Source organism: Epinephelus fuscoguttatus, linkage group LG4 (assembly GCF_011397635.1).
Source record: "Epinephelus fuscoguttatus linkage group LG4, E.fuscoguttatus.final_Chr_v1".
Taxonomy (NCBI): Eukaryota; Metazoa; Chordata; class Actinopteri; order Perciformes; family Serranidae; genus Epinephelus; species Epinephelus fuscoguttatus.
The window spans coordinates 10,731,867-10,751,223 of NC_064755.1; the positions used below are offsets into that span (position 1 = coordinate 10,731,867).

Here is a 19,357-nt window from a genome sequence, read left to right on the forward strand (position 1 = left end):
GTGAATCCCTGACTTTTCTCATTCACCAACTTGTTTTGTCGTAGGGTACTGCTCATGCTGCCTGCTATGGTGAGTGAACGAGACCGTATTAAAGCGCACTCCAGTCAAGACCTTTAACAGTCAACGCCAATGGTGCATTCAGATGCTCCTTGGATGCTTCTTCTTCTTACTTTGGTTATTTCATGAGCTTTAAGTTGTAATGTGGAAACAACATGGCTGCTACAAAGAAGATGTGTTGTTTTTTTATTGCTCAAAGCTTTTAAACACCATGATCACAAAGAGCAACGGAAACAGATCAGGTGAGCTATTTTTTTTTTTTTTTCAAGTTATTCTGATACCACATAAATGCAGCACAAGGCTGTGGAGGAAACTGGCACGTCTGCTACTTGCCCCTCAAAGAACGACAGTACTTTGGTCAGTAACATTCCTGCAACATCATATTGAGCTTACATAACCTCCCTACATACAAGTGGGATGCTGAATCAATACCTTTAAATTAATATTTTATCTTTAATAATGTAAACATATACATACAGGTAATACATTGAAGAGAAGTTTTTGTCGTTGTGCGCAGCAGTGGCTAATTGACACTGTATTTTGCGAACAGTATCAACACTTTAAATGGTTCGATATATTTACATGTATCAACTTGAAGAAACTGATACTGAGAAAAGAATCGATCCACCCATCACTACTGTATTTTTAAAAAAAACAACTAAAATTATGTCATGTCAAAAGAAGAGAAAACACAAGCAACACAGACCCACTGGGTGATCCTAAGCCTTAATGCTTTTGGGACTTTTAAAATGTTTAACAGAGACGAGAGAAACTAAAGAACACTTATTGAAGCCAGCCTTGTCAGTGTGAAGTAAACAAATGATATGTGGACCCCTCAGGCTGAGCGAGGGTGTCACTGTGTCAATGAGGATAAATGAATGAATGAAAAGAGGCAGCTAGGAGGAGAGGGGGCGCAGAAAAGTAAATGAGAACACGGGGGAGGAGGGACAGCCCAGGGAGGTTTATGGGAATTGACTACTGTGAAGGAGGGGGCAAACAAGAAAGAAAGAGATAGGACTGGTGGAAGGCATTTAGAAAAACAGTGTGTATAGGGAGTGAGTAGGATGAGGGTATAGAAAAGGAGACAGAGAGGAACAGGACTGGGCAAAGGAGATATGGACACTGAAGTAGAGACAATAAAGTAAAGGTGCTGGAAGACAGAAAAACAAGTCAGAAAGTGGAGCAGTGGCTGTTTTAGGTTGAACGGAAACTCATGATTAAAACTGAACAGTGCCATAATTTACGTCGATACAAATTTCAATTCAATTGTACTTTTTTAGCTTCATTATTTGCCTCAAAATATATGATATGATAAAAAACTATTTTCTGGAAAACAATATAGATTTTACTGTTGGTTATTATTTGTATATCATAACTAAGTCATGTGCAGTGTTGGAGGTAACACTTTACAAAAGTAACATGTTACAATAATATATTAGGTTTTGACAGAATTCATCCACACTGCTCCACTTTCGCCAGCGCACCACCAGAAAAAAATATCACAGAGCAACGCTGGCACACAGTCCTGTTCTTGTGCATAACTCTCTCCAGTGCTGCTGTAGCTGACCGGCATACCGGGAACTGGCGGGTCTTCCAGCTCCAGTGTTTTAATATGTGCTCATCATAGTAACTGACTCGCAAGCCACCTCAACATTTGTATACTATGTTTCATAGGCCCTCAAATATTGATCCATATCTCATAATTATTAGACTTGGATGCTTTGTCTCACCCTCCCTGTGTCCAAGGGCATTTGTTTATTTAAAAAGGTCTAGGCTATTTAATTGTTCTTTATCTTTTTTTTTTTTTTTTTTCTCATTGCAATACAAAATGGTAGCCGAGCCACTGTATGTGAATGCTTGACTGGGTCAGACCTGCGCAGCACTGGATTTGAAATGAACTGTAATAAACTGGAGGGTCTGTGCTTTTGATACCTGCTGTGAAACAACATGATCCTCATCCATTTAAAATGCCTAGTCATTCTTCTGAGGTCAGTTTGAAGAAAATAACACAGAAGTAGTGTAATAAGTAATTTGTTACTCTACAAAGAGAGTAATACTGTAAAGTAACTTACCACTTTCAAATGAAGGTAACTAGTTACATGTAATAAACTACATTTTGAGAGCAACTTGCCCAGCACTGGTCATGTGATTGCTTTGCCTCCAAGACAAGCCAACCGCAATAGTTTCAATAACAACACCTTAAACATTGTGGCAAGAGTTCAGAATTATGAAGATGTAATTTTTTCAGTTTTGTTCATGATGATGGTTGTGACGATGGCACTAGATCAAAAGTTAAAGGGAAAAATTGCTGATTTTCAAGCAGCTGTGTGTCACCGCTGTGTGGGTTGTGTGTGCAGATGAACAGTGTTTGGCGCCTCTCAGTGCTGCCAGCACCACAGCTCTCCGCTCTTCCTCTGGTGCAGTCCCCTGAGTGACGCGAAACGGGACATGGAAGGAAGCCAAACACTTCACTGTTCATCTGCACACACTGCCCACAGTGCAGTGACACAGAGCTGGTTCAAAATTGTTAACGTTTCCCTTTAAGGGGTTCCCAAAGTGATTACAATTCATTCTGGCGGGGACATGAATGTGTGTGCCACATTTTTTGGTGATCCATTCAACAATTGTCAACATCCAGTGATCACAAAAGCATTATGATTTATCCTCAGGGCACTCTGGATACCCGTAATAAATTTGAAGGCAATCCATCCAATAGTTGTTGAGATATTTTAGTCTGGACCAAATTGTCGGTCCGACCCACTGACTGACATTGCAGTCCATACAGCTACACCGATAGGACAGCTAAAAACAGATTGGGGGAGGCAGAACAGGTACTGTCACTGAATAAAGGGTGAGAGGGTAGTGTAAGAGCAGTAGTTAAAAATATTACTAAAAAGCACCACTCATTGATCTGTACTGAGACTTAAAGATTAAACCAGGAACGGGGGAAGAAATACCATTAAAGTGTTAGAAAAACAGACAGAAACGTAATCCGCAGAGTGTTAAGCTGCTCTTTGATTGGTGACGTAGGGTGTGCTGGGAGTCATTGTTGCAATCTATGACTGAGGTGACAGCTGACTGACAGCCCAGTGTAGACAGACAGACACATGAGATGGATGAGCCTCTCAACCAACCATTAATCAGAATGAGCTATATGGGTGCATGACAACTCCGATTTATACCATTCACACAAAGTAAAAGAGCAGAGATCCTTATGAGAATTAAGAGAGGTTGAAGATCTTGCCTTGCTCCTCTCCTTCATTTCTCATTCTCTTTTCTACCCCTCACCACCCACAATTAGTGCACCTTCCCTCTCTAGCCACTTCTCACTGACCCTGCATTCATCTTCCTCTCTCTCTTTTACCACACTCACTCCCTTCCCCTGTTTCTTCAACAGTATCTTCCCAGCGTAAGGGGATCCTGCCCTGGGAGACAGTCGGACCACTTAGTGTTGACTTCTGACCAGGCTTTCATAACGATGCCAAGCGGGCAACAAGGACTTCTCAATGTGACGTGGTGGCAGGCTGCCCACTGAACACCAGAGCGAGAACAAAACGGGACTGTCAGTGCTGCCCTTGATGCATGCATATACAAACAGAAGAGGAGTTTCACACATGGATCAAAATGTGCTGTTTCTTTCCTTGAAGCTCAGAAATCACAGGTTATTATTTTAGGAACCCCTCTTTTTATTTAAGTAGTAATGAAACCTATCTCTGAAATGTTGGAAATAAAGCACTTTAAAAAAAAAAATCAACTGGTCGATTAAGCAGTTAGGTCAATTGTTTCACTGTTCAACACAATAATCCTAAAGATTTGTCCTTCATAATCCACTTTGCAAGTCACTGGTGCGTACCTCATACGCCATCACCCCCCCTCTGGCTCATGATAAAGTGCTTTATCACTGGCTGTGACACAGCTACCTTTATGGAAACTACTTGGCTGTCTGGCCTCCATTATTCAAAGTCTACTGAACAGATCTTTGTCCAAGGTAAACAAACTTAGGCCAAACAGTGGGACCTTTTCTACAGTGAGAAGCACATATGAGCGTGAAATTTAAGTAGTTGAAGGGAGCTTATCTAATAAAACAAATATGATAAACTGAATAATTGTACACCAGTCTGTCTCTCTCTCACACACACACACACACACACACACACACACACACAGGCTGTATACACAAACCCAGTGACCCTGCTGAGTTGCCATAACTACAGCTCCATGTCAACAAAACATGTCCGTCGGCATGTGACGTTTATATTCAACGTAGTGAGACACGGACAGAGGGGTACCACTGAAAACAGCGTGGGCTGCCATTGAAGAAACTAATTTAGCATAAAAGATGTTTAATCCAAACATGTACAAAGACAACCATGGCAAAACAATGACACTCTACTTTTCCTGGAATGCTCGGTGTCAAAATATGTCCAGTCCTGATGAGCTGATTGATATTCATGAGCTGCCTGGGGTTTTATTTAGGACAGAGTCTAAAAACTCTCAGCTCTGAGAACTGTGCTGCACATTCTTCAGAAAAACCCATCACTTTCAACACATTCACGAGGGTGGTCTGGGACACTCATGGATGCGGGTCTCAGGCAACATATATTGAGGTATTTTGTGCTGAACAAAATGTGGATTATGAATACAACACAGATCTGCACAGCTCACATATGAGAGAATAAAACTGATAAATGTCGTAAGCCACTCTGTTTGATATTCATATATATTATGTAAGATATTTTCTGTTTGTAAGCACAGAACTAACATTGTCTACAGACCAGACAGTGTTCATTCATAATTCTGTTCCAAGTTCAACTTTACTTTACTTACACATCAACAGGGACTCTCAGCAGCAAGGGCAACACTGCTCCCTCATCATTCAGGTCCATTAGTCGAGGCTCCAGGAGCTCAATAATGGTCAAAGCAGTACGAAACACAGCTGACAGGCCTGAGGAGAGACAGTAGGATTTCCAAAAATGATTGCTGTATATATACATAACACTTTGTCAATACAAAGTAGGTGTAAAAGAGAGAAGATAGAGAGGATGATAAACAATTTACAAAGTGAGGTATCAACCCATTTAAGTAATAATTCACCCACAAAATGACCATTTGTATATGAATTACTCGCCCCTTATTATGTTGAACTGAAGTGAAGAAAACTACACTTTTCTCACCTCCAAGGTAACACAGAATGCAAAAATGGAAAAAATTCTTGATGAATTGGAGTGAAAGGGGACTGTGTTTAACAGCAAAACTAAATCAAAACATCCATTTACAAACACTCACACAACTCCTGCTGTACAATCCAAGTCTCACTTACCCAGCTGTAGGCGCCATACCTCCAAAACACAAGTATTTTCGCTAAAATCCTACCATTTAAAACACTTCCACGTACAAGTAGTGCACCTGAGCAAGCCCATGTCTTTGAAGTCTGCTTGTGCATTCCACTGAGCAGAGTTCAAACCCACGTGCTTGCCCAGGCGCGCTACTCATTTTGCTGATGTTTAACATGGCTGCACTTCAGTGCAAGTCATCAAAATTTCATGAAAAGTTTTCTTCACGAATTCAACAGGTGACTAATATACTTTGATGAAGTAGGTGCAGGTGCCTCCAGTTGCCTCTTTGTCAGCTCAGCTAAATTTGTGCTAAATGTAGACTCATGCCTATTTGGCAAATGTTGGTGGTGCTTTTTGTGGTTGGTTATGGACGGTGGTGGCTGCAAGTCACTCTTTAGGATGAGGAAATCAACTGACCAGTCATTAAACTGTACTTCCGCTACATCTGCTAGCTAGCCATGTTGAGATTTTCATATGTAAACATCAGGGAAAGGATGGAGGAAAATGGCACAAGCTGAACGAACATCCTGCTAGCCCTTGTAGAATATAAAGACCTTTACTGTCATCATTCAACATGTGTATGATGAAATTAAAACAGCTCCCTCTGATGGTGTACAGGTGCTGGAGAACAAACTGGACAACCTCTGTGCTGCATCAGTTTCCAACAAGATATCAGGAACTGTAACATCCTGTAATTTACCAAAACTTGGCTAAATCCTGGACAGCGCCATTCAACCAGGTGACTCTTTTCCTATATGCCAATCTGACAGCAAAGGACTCTGGCAAGAGAGGGAGAGGAGGCGCGTGCTTCACAGTGAATAAGGACTGGTGTGACTGTGGGAAGGTGCTGTCCTGTTCCTGCTGTGGATCACTGTTAAATGCCTTCCAGAGGCAGCTGCAGAGCTGCCTCGGAGGGAGCGACTATATGGCCATCTTGTTGGAGTTGGGTGTGAAGACAGTAAAATCATTCCACAACCAGAAACCATGGGTTACCAGAACTATCCAGAAACATGGACGATTATAAAGATGCAGCCAATAATGTAAGAAGCAGCAAAATAGGACTAAATTACAGTGTAAATTAAAGGATTCAATGGGATCACATTTCACTGGAGTTGCACCTTGTATAATTATGTTACAAATAAATGATGACTGATTGATTGATAAATAGTTTGATTTACACATGGTAATTTTGTAGGTGAACTATTCCTTTAAAACCGTTTGATTAGCCCACCAATCTTTTCCCTGGCAATGGAACAAACTGAACTATGCTCACATTAATTTAACATTTAAAAAAAAAATCACAGTAAAGTATGTATGTACAGAGGCTATGCCTTGATGCAGCAGCCAAGGGTTCGATTCCAGCCTGCAGCCCTTTGCTGCGTGTCATTCCCCACTTTCTCTCTCCCCATTTCATACACTGTCCTGTCCATTAAAGGCAAAAGGCCCATAAAAATAATAAAAACCACAGTAAATTAACTTATTCCCCCCTTCCCCACTGAGTGCATCTTCAGTAATATCAGTCTGCGTCATCAGCTCCCTTGTACAATTATGCATGTGTGTATACATACCATGCAGAATGATGAGATCCCAGACAGCCAGGACAGAGTCCCAGCAGGGAAGGGAAGTGAAGAGAGTGAGGAACCATGGCATCACAAAGTGGACTGATAGGACTCCCACTGACTCCTGCAGGGAGGATGGGAAAACAGGGAGGGTTAATTTGGCAGAACCAAACATGAATTCAACACTTGCTTCTCTGCCAATGTCTGCTAACCATACTCCTTCACTTTGGTCCTTACTGAAACATCCATTCAGTTGAGTTAGTGTTAAAACCTTTATTCTAGTTCAAGGAATTTCCTAAGTGGTGTTACAGACAAATTGTGGCGTGCAATGTTAACTGCTTGTAATAGTGGATATATGTCTTACAAAATAGTATTATAATATCATAGGTCCTTCATGTTCAACACTGAAAATGCGTTCAGCCTCTGTTTGCTCAGATGTGGTGGGTACAGCCCAAGTACAAAAATCTGTTTACAGCTGGCTTGCTTTAACTCTACTGAACAGCTCTATTACAAAGGAAAAGCTGACCACCGATCTGTAATAGGCCTTTTCTGTAAGGGCGGGTAACGATTGTGTCTACAATAAGCCCCTGTGGTGTGTGTGTGTGTGTGTGTGTGTTGGCTCTAAAAGGGCAGCTTTCCTCCCAGACCTGCTGAGTCGACGTGAACTATAACAATGTCTTCAAAGACACTTGAGCAGCACAAATGGTAGCAGTGAATGAATCAGAGTGTGCAAGCATGCTTAGATCGAAGATTATGAACAATATAGAACTTAGCTTCAACTGTAACATGACTGAGAAGAAGGCAAAGAGTAAGGCTCACTATTTACAAAACTGTGATTGAGAAAATAATACTTCCACTGGACTAAAAGCATTTTGTCAAAGCTGTTTGACCATCTGACAAAGCCTTCTTATATACACTGCTGCCTTAGGAGTTAAGAATCAACAGCCAACAAGTGATAACGGCTCTATGATGCTGTACTTGGGCACAGCAGTGCTTTGAGTAAAAAGCCTACATAAACACACTAACATGATCACAATGACAATTATGCCTGACAGCTAATCAAATAAATTATCGTAATCACAATCAAGTGCAATATCCACATCGCAGGAGCTGCAATTTTTTGACAAAAGTTAAATTTGTCACAACATACCACAACGAATGAAGCATTGTAGTGCTACAGAGATGCCCCAGCCTACAAATCATATTCCAGACAAAAGGGAGCATGAATGTTTGGTACAGAACCCAGCAAAAATCATAATTTTCATATTTTTTTTTCAGTGAAAATGAAATGCAAACATTTTTTCTTAAACAGCAATCACACTATCTTAATCTCACACTATCTCTTCCACAGCTTAGCATGTTAGCATGCTAGCATTTGGCAGTTAGACAGTACAGCCCGAAGTGATGATAATGTCATTAGTTTTGCAGGCATTTGGCCATCTATCAGACTTTTGTACAAATTATAAACTGAAAAGTTAAGAAATCCCTCAAGTTATTACAATTTATCCTGTGGTGGGCATGAATATCTGTGCCAAATTTTACGGAAAATCTTCCAATTGTTGAGACGTTTTACTGAAAACTACAAGTCTGAACCTCATGGTGTGCTAAAAGAAAAATCAGGAGATCACAAAAGTTAGGAAGATTCATCCTATTGAAACAATGAATGTCTATACAATTGCATTGCAATCCACCCAGTACCAAGATATCAATATCAAGCCTTAGGAGGCTGAAACTTGGCATGGAGATCATGAGGCAGGAGGTCAGGTGTGCCTAAAAACGGCAAAACAGCAGTGCTGGTTGCTAGTGGCCAGTAAGGACACCTCTTTCTTCAGCTTCAAATATAAAATCTTTTTGCCAAGTTTTAGTTTTCTGGGAGACTAACTGCCATGTCTCCTCTCATCACTCCAAAAAACACAGGAACTTTCTAGTTAACAAACTCAATGTGCACCACTCGATCCCCCTCCCACCTCCACTGAAATTGGATCTCCTCCATGTCGGGTTCGGCTCACAGCCTATCAGACACTGGCTCCATTAGTTCATTTATAAACAAACATAATGTTAATCACAATGCTTGTTACTAATGCAATACATGTTTGATTTAGCGCAGTGAGGCTGTCAGCACAGGTTGTTGGTGTAGGCTACTTTTTAATTTCCCAGAATGTGTCATTATGATAAATGCTGGTTCAACCGGTGTGCATAAAATCTAACCAATTTAAGCTTGTACACTGGATTAGACTCTAGAAAGAATGAATGGCTTTATGTATGTGTCTGCTCACTTACGTGACCATTCCATACTTAACATATTTTCACTTTTACATTTTTTCTTAAATAAACAAGTCCTCAATTTGGCTTTTTCCAGATTTCTTCTGCCCATATTTGTATGTATTTGGCCTTGATGTAGTAGGTACACTGCACCTCTGTTGTCCGTGTTTCTTTTGGCTTAAAAAAAGCTAGTTGAAGTGATAACATCTCCTTATCCATGAGATGACATTAAATTTTCATCCACAAGCAGCTGTAGAAGAGGTGTTGCCTGTCTACCTGCACTCCGTAAAAATACTTAAATAAAAGTGGGGACGGAGGGAGGAAATTACACAACTGTAGCCTGCAACCCCCCATGCAACCAGTAACTGCTGAACATGATGAGCCTAGAGCCTAATACACTGAATGACAGGAGAGGCCCAGTTGCTGATGGATACATTACAGTGGCCTCTCCCTCGCACATGAACTACTCATCACTTGGCCATATCTGGCCTGAAACACAAAAACTGAGCACACACGTACACACACACACACTTTTAAGATACTTCTTGTCATCATGTGTTTTTAGTCACATTTTCCCTCTCAGCCAACTGAAAAAATTCCAGTACAAAGTAGTTTTTTCCTCCCAGTTTGTCCGCTAATGATCAATACCATGACAAAATTCATACTTACATGTTTCCTACTCAGCGTGTCATTTTACAGAGATACAAAGTGTATCACCAGGCTTTCCTGTGCACAAACCCAGTGAGTAAATACCTGAGCTGAAATAAAAAAATCAAAAAGCACTCACCATGTGCTGAGAGAGCTGTGGCTTCCTGTGTTTCAGGAACTGGTCAAACACCTTCACTTGATGCTGGACCCTGATTAGCCCAACAATAATTGTTTAGTTTAGTGTAGCTGTGCCACAGATTCAAAGAAAACAGCAACAGAATTTACAAATTGCTTGTTTCAGGGACCAATTCAGCAGATCCAATTTTCTGATGCAACTGCAGAAAGTCTGCATTTTTGGAATTTTAAACATTATACATAAATGCCATAAAGTGTTATTTGATGAATCTGTGTAAGTACCATGAAAAAAGACATTTCGAATGAGCCCAATGATCCAAAAGTAATGTTGCTACTAGTCTGTTTCTCTTGATTAATTAGGAAAAAACTTTCAGCAGTGATATTTTAGTTGGCTTTGCCCTTTCCAACACTCTCTTCTTATTTCGTACAAAAAGGAATTCGTCTTTGCACAGTAAAACACAGTCCAAGAGAATTAACCAATTTTGAGTAAGGTCATCATATGTGGGAGTTTCAATGTTTATCTGTATCACAAAGCACCTTAAAAACTGAATAACAAAATGTACCCTTTCATAATTTCCCTTAATTTTAGTACTAGTAATACTTTAGTACTAAAATGTCTGTACAATCACTTTAGACTTATGACTCATGGTATATTTTTATGTATTATGCACTATGTTTATGCATGCATTTTTATTTATTATGTATTCTAAGCCCATTCTTACCTGGTGAGGCTGAGGTCAAACAGTTCAGCCAGGTATTTGGGTTTATCCAACAAGGCTGTCAGGGCCCAGAACGCCTCCTCCTCTGCCAACTGCATCAGCAGCACCGCAGCTATGTAGGACATCCCTGTGACACACACACACACACACACACACACACACACACACACACACACACACAAACAATAAATACATAAATACTGCATTACAGTATGAGTTATGTGTGTTTGATACACTGCATGAAAACATTTAAGTTACAGGACTGACCTTGTTTTACGAAAACAGCTGAGACAATGAAAATAGTTCATTCGTAGGAGCATTAGGGTACACGGCTGAGCAAGATAATAGAGCATAAGCTCAGTACGCTTTGTACAGCGACCTATGCATATCTGCCCTTACTAAAATATGATACATGTCCTATTGAAGCAGCAAACAGGGCAGGAAAATGGTGAAAACGGTAAACCATTAGTGTGACATTAATCAAGATGATTTGATTTTATCATCTGCTGCAATAGGGACACTATTTTCCAGAAACCAAAAATAAAGCTAAAAATGCAAATTACATATAAATATATGATATGTGATAGAAGATATTTCAAATAAAGTGTATTTAGGACTTTAGGTTCAAAATGATTTTCATCCAGGTTCTGCATCCTCTTAATTATGTAACAACAGCTTATTACGCATTTCTGTCTTCCTCTAATATTTTAAAAGAGCTGTTGATAACCCAGAGTTACAGTGGCTGCAAATGCTTTTGATTTTGAAACAAATGTTAGTGAGTTTTTTCATCCAATTTTCACCTTTATTAAATATCTGAAATAAAATTAAATACATCTCTTTAAAATAAATACATCAGCCCTAATATATTATGATTATTATTGGTAGTAGTAGAGGTAGAATTAGTATTATTTCTATTATCAGTATTACTATTGTTATCATTGCTGTTAGATAATGTGAAAAAGATGTGTTTCATTTCACTGACACTTCCTGCACAGAGAAGAGCACGATGCTGCAACTCTTTATATTAAAGGTCCTCTGCTTCCATCAAGTGTTCACATCAGGTACTACAGTCATCTTCAGTCAGTTACTGAAGTGTGTGAAAAAGACATGACGAGTAAGGGAACACAATGGTAAGCTTAAATGACAATAAATGTCCCCACGTGAATTTAAAACAGGCCAAACAACCTCATAGTAGTCACTTCAATATTATTTTCTGGGAAGCAAAGACAGAGGCACTTTGCACTGATTTAAAATGGCATTCTTAGGACCCCATGTGTGATGTAAATGAACACTGTAAGATCATATGATGCATTACCTTGGCTGTATCCAACCTTTGGGCTGTATTTGGCGTAAGCGATGAGGACCCTGAAGAGTTTAGCCTGACCTTCAATGGCTTCTGGGCTCTCCCCCATCAGAGAGCGGTGGGTCGGGAAGGAACGTTCTATTGAACAGGTCAAATTAATCCAATGCATGCTTCTACAGATGATTCATTTACAGTCATTTCTTTAGCTGTGATCTGGTCACCACATAACTCCGACTGTGACCCTAAACATGGTGCACCACCAGAAAAGAGGCTCACTGTGTGATGTAATACATGTAATACTCAAAGTCAACATTTACCCATTTTTACAACATTTTGAGGACTGCACAGTCAGATTAAAATTCAGTCCTAAAACTGGCCAAAATACTCTCCCTTTAAATTTTTAAGGCCATGTTTTACATGGATAACAACATTTGAAATACAAACACCTATTTGAGCTTACGCAGGTCAAGCGCAATCTGCCTGAAGAGTGTGATGTCATCCACAGAGTATCTGGGCTTGGGGCAGCTGGACAGCTGCTGAGGGTTCAAACCTAGATCGTTTTGGGTTTCGCTCAGTGTGGTGATTGCCGACAGGATGCCGTACTCACTGACTCCCAAGTCGACCAGGGGCCCTCGCACCTCTAACAAACACTTCTGTTGGAGAAAGCCCAAAACATTCCACTTTTAGAAATCAATTAATAACATTTCAGCTGTGAATGAATGACCAGGTTATGTCAGGTAGCAAATAAATGTAGAACCAGCCTGGATTAATAAACGTACAAGAAAATCATTGTTACAGGTAGTGACGGTGGAAATGAAGCTTTCTTGAAGCACTGAGGCTAAATGGTGACATCTACTGGCCAAGCCTTGGTGTTGCATTTATAGTAAGGATAAAATTGTAAACCAGAAACAAGTGGTCTCACTGCTGTCTTTATGGATATTTTCTTCAATCAAAATTACATCATATAAAGTGTCCATTTTTAAACATTCTACAGCTCTGCCTTTAATATCTGTGGTAGATTGACAAGCACATCCTCTATTCAAATAACCTCTGTGACACAAGAGTAATGAAATGAGGACACATGATTTTAATAATGAATTAAACTGCTCACCAGTAATTGATTAATTATTTTTCTGATTAAGCAAGGAATTCTTTGGTCTATGAAATGTCACAAATAGTGAAAAATGTCCATCAAAATGTCCCATGGTGACATTTTCAGAAATTTGTTTTGTCCAACTAAAAAAAATCAGTCCCCCCCCCCCCCCCCCCCAAAAAAAACCAAAAATTGCTGATTACTTTTTTGACATCGGCTAATTGACTAATTCTTTCAGCTCTAAACTACACATATTAATAAAATAAAATCTGTCTTATTTTACCTGGTAGTTGAAGTCACTAGTTTCTCTCAGACTGTCAATGGTGAGAAGACACTTCCACACTCTACCTCGCAGACTTGGAGGAATACCCATCCTGATGAATCGCTCAATCTGAAAACACAACAAGAGTGTGAAGGAAACAAGTTGTCTGTTGAAACGATTACTGCATGATAACTGCAAATCAGAGCAGATGATGAACATTTTAACTTTTTATGTAGTTTATACAAGTGTGACGAACGCTCCTGTTACTCTGCTCTGCTCAGCCTGCTAAGTGTTTCTCCTCCCCTCACAGGTAGTGGGCTTGCAGTGCAGGTTGTTAGTGAGCTGTTAAGTCTACAAAGCTGGCCACTTCACTCTGCCTCACTGTCCTGTAGCTCTCTCAGCTCTTTTGTCTTTTCTTTTAGCATGCAGCATCTTCATACTCTAAATCTTCTTAACCTGGCACTCACATATACCACTGATGTTACTGATTGTTTAAATCTCATTAATCAGTTTTGTCAATGACATTATTCAATAAATTGTTTCATGTTTGACCTCCACCCTTTTTTGTATTCTCCCTCCTTTTGTTTTAACAGTCAGCCGCTTTATATGTCACATATCTCACCTGGCTCCTGCAGATGAAGCTGGCTCCATTCCAGTAGCTGAGCAGCTCACACAGCTCTTTCACCCTCACTGAGCTCAGCTGGGGGTAGCTGACAGAGACAGCAACAACAACATGGTGAGCTTGGACAGATTCAGCAGTTTTAGGAATCAGGCATACATTGTCCTTTTCTGTAAGAACAAACTGGACACTGAGTGTTCATCCTCTGATGATTCAAAGCACGATGACTGTCGATGATTACATTTCCAGTCTGAGTTGATGTGTCTGTCCTGACTTGTTTCAGTATTGATTTCTTTTAAATGTGCATGGAGAGAGTTTTACTTCTGCCCACAGCTGAAATCTTCCCAGTGTGGTGTGGTGCGGGGGAATTTGCTCCACAGCTTCACGGTTAACAGCACATACAACCTACAGTTAGAGGTGCTGGAAGTAAAGTTACTTATATCCCCAGAAATATCAAAATATGAAGGAGTGGAAACACTTACATTAGATCTAATGAGCTTAATTCTGTCCCAGTGCCCTTGCTGACAGCACCATTACAGCCTCCTTTTGAGTAATTAATTGTAATGGCCATTTTATTTACCAGCCAAAAATTGGTTGAACTTAACGTTGAATAAAAAGTAGAACAATAGTGTAAGCATTATAACATTATTATTGTCCTTGGTCCCACGTAGCTGTCACATATAGCTAGATATCATGTTGAACTCAAATTTAACAGGATAATATCTGAAACACACTTTTAACGACACACAAGTCCACTGTTACAGTTTGATGTGTAGTTTTTCCTAACAGCTAAAAGCTAAAAGCGCGTGCACAACACTAACCTTAACGTTACCAATGACACCAACCAATGACTGACGTTTAACGTCAACTGAATGAAAAAAATTGAGTGTAACGCTACATGAATAAAATGTGAATACAAGCGACAATTCAACCGTCCTCAACAACTTTAAATACTGAAGGTGCTTTTTAGATAACAGCAAACTCACAGCTAACAGTTTACTAGCTTAGTTTAACTAGTTTTCAGGAGCTACCGTGAACGTCACCTCCCTGTCCCCCGCACCTGTAGTCATGACATCGGTGATGAAGTTTTTGGTCCTTTCGTTTAGTCAAAGCAAAGCCGAATTCATCAAAACGCAAATTCTCACTGCGTCTTCTAATAGTGGAGCTTCTCCTGCTGGCGTTACTACTATTTCTCCCCCTCATGGTTATCTACGAGTTTCCTCAGGAGGTTACTGAGGACAGTAGCTTCAACACAGTCCAGTTTAGTCCGTTTCAAAAATCACAGCCGACAATACCCGGCTGTTGGTGGGGGCGGGGTTGGACCCCCCGAGAGGGCGTGGTTTGCATGACGTAGCAGTGCACGCTCTGAGTGCGCGTTCATGTATACAGTATGGGAACAGTGGGTAGAATTTTGTCAGATAGAACCAGGATAGAACCAACTCAGTGCACCTCATGTCAATATATTTTAGCACTATGTACATATTTTCCATTATGTGGTCGTCTGAGCACCGGGCATACAACTCTCTGTGTGACGCAGGACATTAAATACCAGCCCCTGGGCGTGTTTTTAAGCAGTCCATTGTTGTTGGGGAGTTGCTGCTGTCAGACTCAACGGTCACATCTGACCGGCCCTTTTTATTACGTCATCATCAACTGAAAATGGGCGGGATGAGTCAGAGATGGACCCACTGTGTCACCCATGTGGAATAACAAGCACATTTTATATAAACACAGATCCCTCTGTATGGAATATTGGTTTCACATTTATCATTTATTTATAGTGATAGTCTTCCTCTTTATGTAGAGAGTGCAGTGTCCCTCCTGAAGATGTCTCCAAACACTGTGGATTTAATTATCATAAGAGAAACACAACACAGACTCAGCTGAAACTGACCTGGAGAAGAGAGACCAACACAGACATTCATGTTGCCTCTCATATTTTTATACACAGAGGAGACTGACCTGTTGATACCTGTTGGCACTATTGATAGTAGAGATCTTCATCGCCTTGATTAAACGGGGAAAACCACTGAATGTAGTGGATCAAAGCGAGATGTCGACAAAACAGTACAAGTCCTTAAAACACCATCACTGTGGTAAATATATTTTAATAGAAAAGAAGCTGAAGATATGACCTACTCTGATGCCAATGCCCAAAACTTATAAATCCTTTATCATAAATTAGGTTTTATTTCTGCAGATTGACATATGGAAATGTAAAAATGTCACTGAATCTGAAGGACCACATGTGTACTGATGTGGGAGATTATATACAGACATGACGACAGTTCAGAAACTGAAAACTGAAAAAGCTAATAAAATGTAAACAGTTGTCATGAACAGAGAAATTAGCTATAGAGACCAAAAACAGTTTTTGTACCAGGCAGTAAACATGTTTATTTCTGCTGTAAAGTGGAGACTGACTCGCTCCTTGAGCCAGTCTCAAGTGGCCATTCTAGAAACTGGCACTTTCGTGTTGGCGTCATTTTCAGCCCTGGACGTTGCTGCTTGCCTGTTGATATAAAGGAGGTGTGTGTGCATGTGTGTGATTGATCTTTTGCAGTGGCTGAAGGCCTCAGAACACTTTCTCTCCCCTTTCCGCAGGGTTTACAACCTGTCTGATGAGTTCATCTTCTTTCCTCTCTAGTCTTTGACCGTTTCTCAGAACTTCTGGATATGTAGCTTTGCTTTAAAATGACATAGTGAACCAGATGACTCAGTGTAGCTGCTTATTTAAAGAGACTCCAGGTGGCAAAGCTGTTTATACCTGTTATGACACCTGCAGCTGATTCACTATTTAAAAAGCTTCACATGAACTCAACATCACTGCAGATAAAATAAATGTCACAGTACATAGTGTCACTTTATATGTCTGAGTGTTTTATTGAATGCAACAGCAAACCAGTGCAGTTCAGACATTAATGTGACAGAGTGCGCTCAGTCGACAGCTGGGATGGCGGCTCTCTGTGGTTTGGCTCACTTCCACTCTCAGGAGCCCCTGCACACAAGAGGAGAACAAGAAGTTAGCGAACACACAATACACAATAACATACATTATCTTTATAAGTCAAAAGCTCAGACTCATCTTTAGTCCACAGCAAACAGCAGCAGCTCAGGTGGTGTAGTAAGACAAGGAACATGAATAATGGTTAGTAAAACAGATTAATAATCTTTCAGTTACTAAATAAGTGATATTATCTAAAGAAACAGGCGAGGTATAGAGTTTGTAGCTAGTTTACACAATAGTACACATAACTTTCTGTCTTTATATCACATCATGCTCTAGCCTAGGTCACTGTTTTAGTAAGTCAGAGGCTCGTACTTACTTTTTTTCATCCATGGTGAACAGCAGCAGCTCAGGTGGTGGAGTGAGATAAACCTTTAGTATGACAAAAAAACTGTTAGTGAGACAAATACTCTTTGAATTATTGAATATTATGAATATAATATGTTTAAAATAGTTACTATACCTTTGGCCATGTGAAGGCATTTTAGTCTCTGGAGGCCAATGTTCAGTCATCTGGTGGTCTGAGAGTGGTGTCTTGTCTTCTCTTTAAATTTTGCAGCTTTGTTCTCCTGTCAGTGCTGTCGTCTTCAGTGGGGACCTGGAGAAAACTGTGTGTGTGTGTGTGTGTGTGTGTGTGTGTGCGTGCGCGTGCACGCATGCGTGCATGTGTGTGCGTGCATGTATGTGTGTATGACAGAGAGATCTGGTGCTGGTTCATTTGAACTCAGACCAGGGTGACAGTTCGTCGCCCTGCCAGACGCAAAGGCTACATGCGCGGGGTGTCAACAGCCCTGCCAGATGCAAGGGCTACCTGGTTCATCGCTGAACCCTCAGCGATGAAAGAAAGGTTGATCAATCTACCGTGCAATGAATGAGGAGATACTCCCTAAAAATCCCAGTGCAAGACGCTACCTGGGGTCCTAAAAGCCCCGCCAGACGCAAAGGCTACATGCATGGTGGGTCGACAGCCCTGCCAGACGCAAGGGCTACCTGTGGCATCACCAGCCTTGCCAGATGCAAAGGCCGACCCTCAGGATGGAAGAAACATCCATCGATCCACCATGCAAAAATGAGGAGATATTTACAAAAGTCCCAGGGCAAGACGCTACCCTGGGTGTCACCAGCCATGCCAGACGCCCAGTCCCAGGGCTGGTGACGCTACCTTGGGTGTCACCAGCCCTGCCAGACGCTAAGGCTGCCATGGGAATCACTGGTCCTGCCATGATGTTTCATGCAGGATATTCAGCCTGTCCATGGTAGACTCAATCCCTGTCACCCTTCAGCCCCCCTCTCCCTCTTCGCAGCAGTCTCCTCCCCATCACTGTCTTCCCTGGTCCTCTTTGTGTCCATCTACCCTGCAATCAGAGGCTCAACATCTTCCAAGAGGTTAGCACCAGGGTAAGCAACAGGTGCTCATCATGCTGCAGGAGCAGTATGACAAACACCTCGAGGGGGAGGTGGAAGAGCAGGTTCAGGAGTAGCAGGAGCAGCAGGAAAATCAGCGAAAGGATCATCGAAATGATGCAGATCAGCAGGAGGATAAGCAGGAGGGAAAGCAGGAAGAAATGCAGGAGGGATAGCAGGGGGGGGAAAGCAGCTGGGAAAGCATAAGGGAAAGCAGGAGGAAATGCAGGAGGGAAAGCAGAAGGGAAAGCGTAAGGAGCATAGGGATAAGCGTAAGGGACAGGGTGCGGCACAGGATATGGAGCAGGGTAGAAGGCAGGAAAGGGGAGAGCAGGACCCTCCACCCCAGGGTGAGGTGGTGGGGACCGACGTTCTCCCAACCCTACCTGAGGCCCAGCCTCTTCAATCCCATCCATGTCCTCCACCCCGACAGGCAGGACTGGGTCATCGGGGGGGCTCACACTGCCACCTAAAGAAGAAATATAAATATAAATATAAATAAAGTCACATTCTCCACTTCGTGAAACAGAACAAATTGTTGAATCTCAACAAATAAGCTGCTGTTGTTACAAATGCTCTTTGAACTATCTGTGTGCAGACTATCCAAGAAAATGTTACCCACAATTCTACATAATAATAACCATGCTCACATTCCAGGTTTTGCCTCTGACAACACATCTTGTTTCTTATAAGCACAATAAAAGTCAGACTATAGAAGTCAGAATAATCAGATACAGTTGTATCATGAGAGAAGAGATGATCTGACACTGTGGGAACTGTGTGTTTCTAAGAGGATGTCACTGCCTCAAAGATAAGCTGTGTTAACACTGAGATGGAGCCAGAGACCACAGACCTGCGCGCGCAATTACGCACAATAAAACGTTGGCAGTTTAAATGAATTATGCTCAATAAATAAAAGGGCGTCTCCAGAAAATAATTGCATCAAAATCTGT

The 19,357-nt window shown here is 41.1% G+C and overlaps 1 protein-coding gene across 2 annotated transcripts in view; it reads right to left on the bottom strand.

Annotated features, from left to right (window-relative positions):
• si:ch211-266k8.4 (uncharacterized) overlaps positions 1-19,357 on the bottom strand; it is a 125,429-nt gene that overhangs the window by 73,827 nt on the left and 32,245 nt on the right. Inside the window, exons 1-10 of one of the 2 annotated variants that reach the window (XM_049574970.1) lie at positions 17,464-17,997; positions 15,054-17,372; positions 13,997-14,084; positions 13,396-13,503; positions 12,480-12,672; positions 12,032-12,157; positions 10,720-10,843; positions 10,002-10,071; positions 6,962-7,076; positions 4,885-5,002 (exon numbers count right to left, since the gene is read on the bottom strand). In XM_049574970.1, coding sequence (XP_049430927.1) covers positions 4,885-5,002; positions 6,962-7,076; positions 10,002-10,071; positions 10,720-10,843; positions 12,032-12,157; positions 12,480-12,672; positions 13,396-13,503; positions 13,997-14,084; positions 15,054-15,196 — 1,085 coding nt within the window. In that variant the 5' untranslated portion in view covers positions 15,197-17,372; positions 17,464-17,997. Of the gene's footprint in view, positions 1-4,884; positions 5,003-6,961; positions 7,077-10,001; positions 10,072-10,719; positions 10,844-12,031; positions 12,158-12,479; positions 12,673-13,395; positions 13,504-13,996; positions 14,085-15,053; positions 17,373-17,463; positions 17,998-19,357 lie in introns of those variants that run through there. The other variant, XM_049574971.1, reaches the window with a different exon arrangement.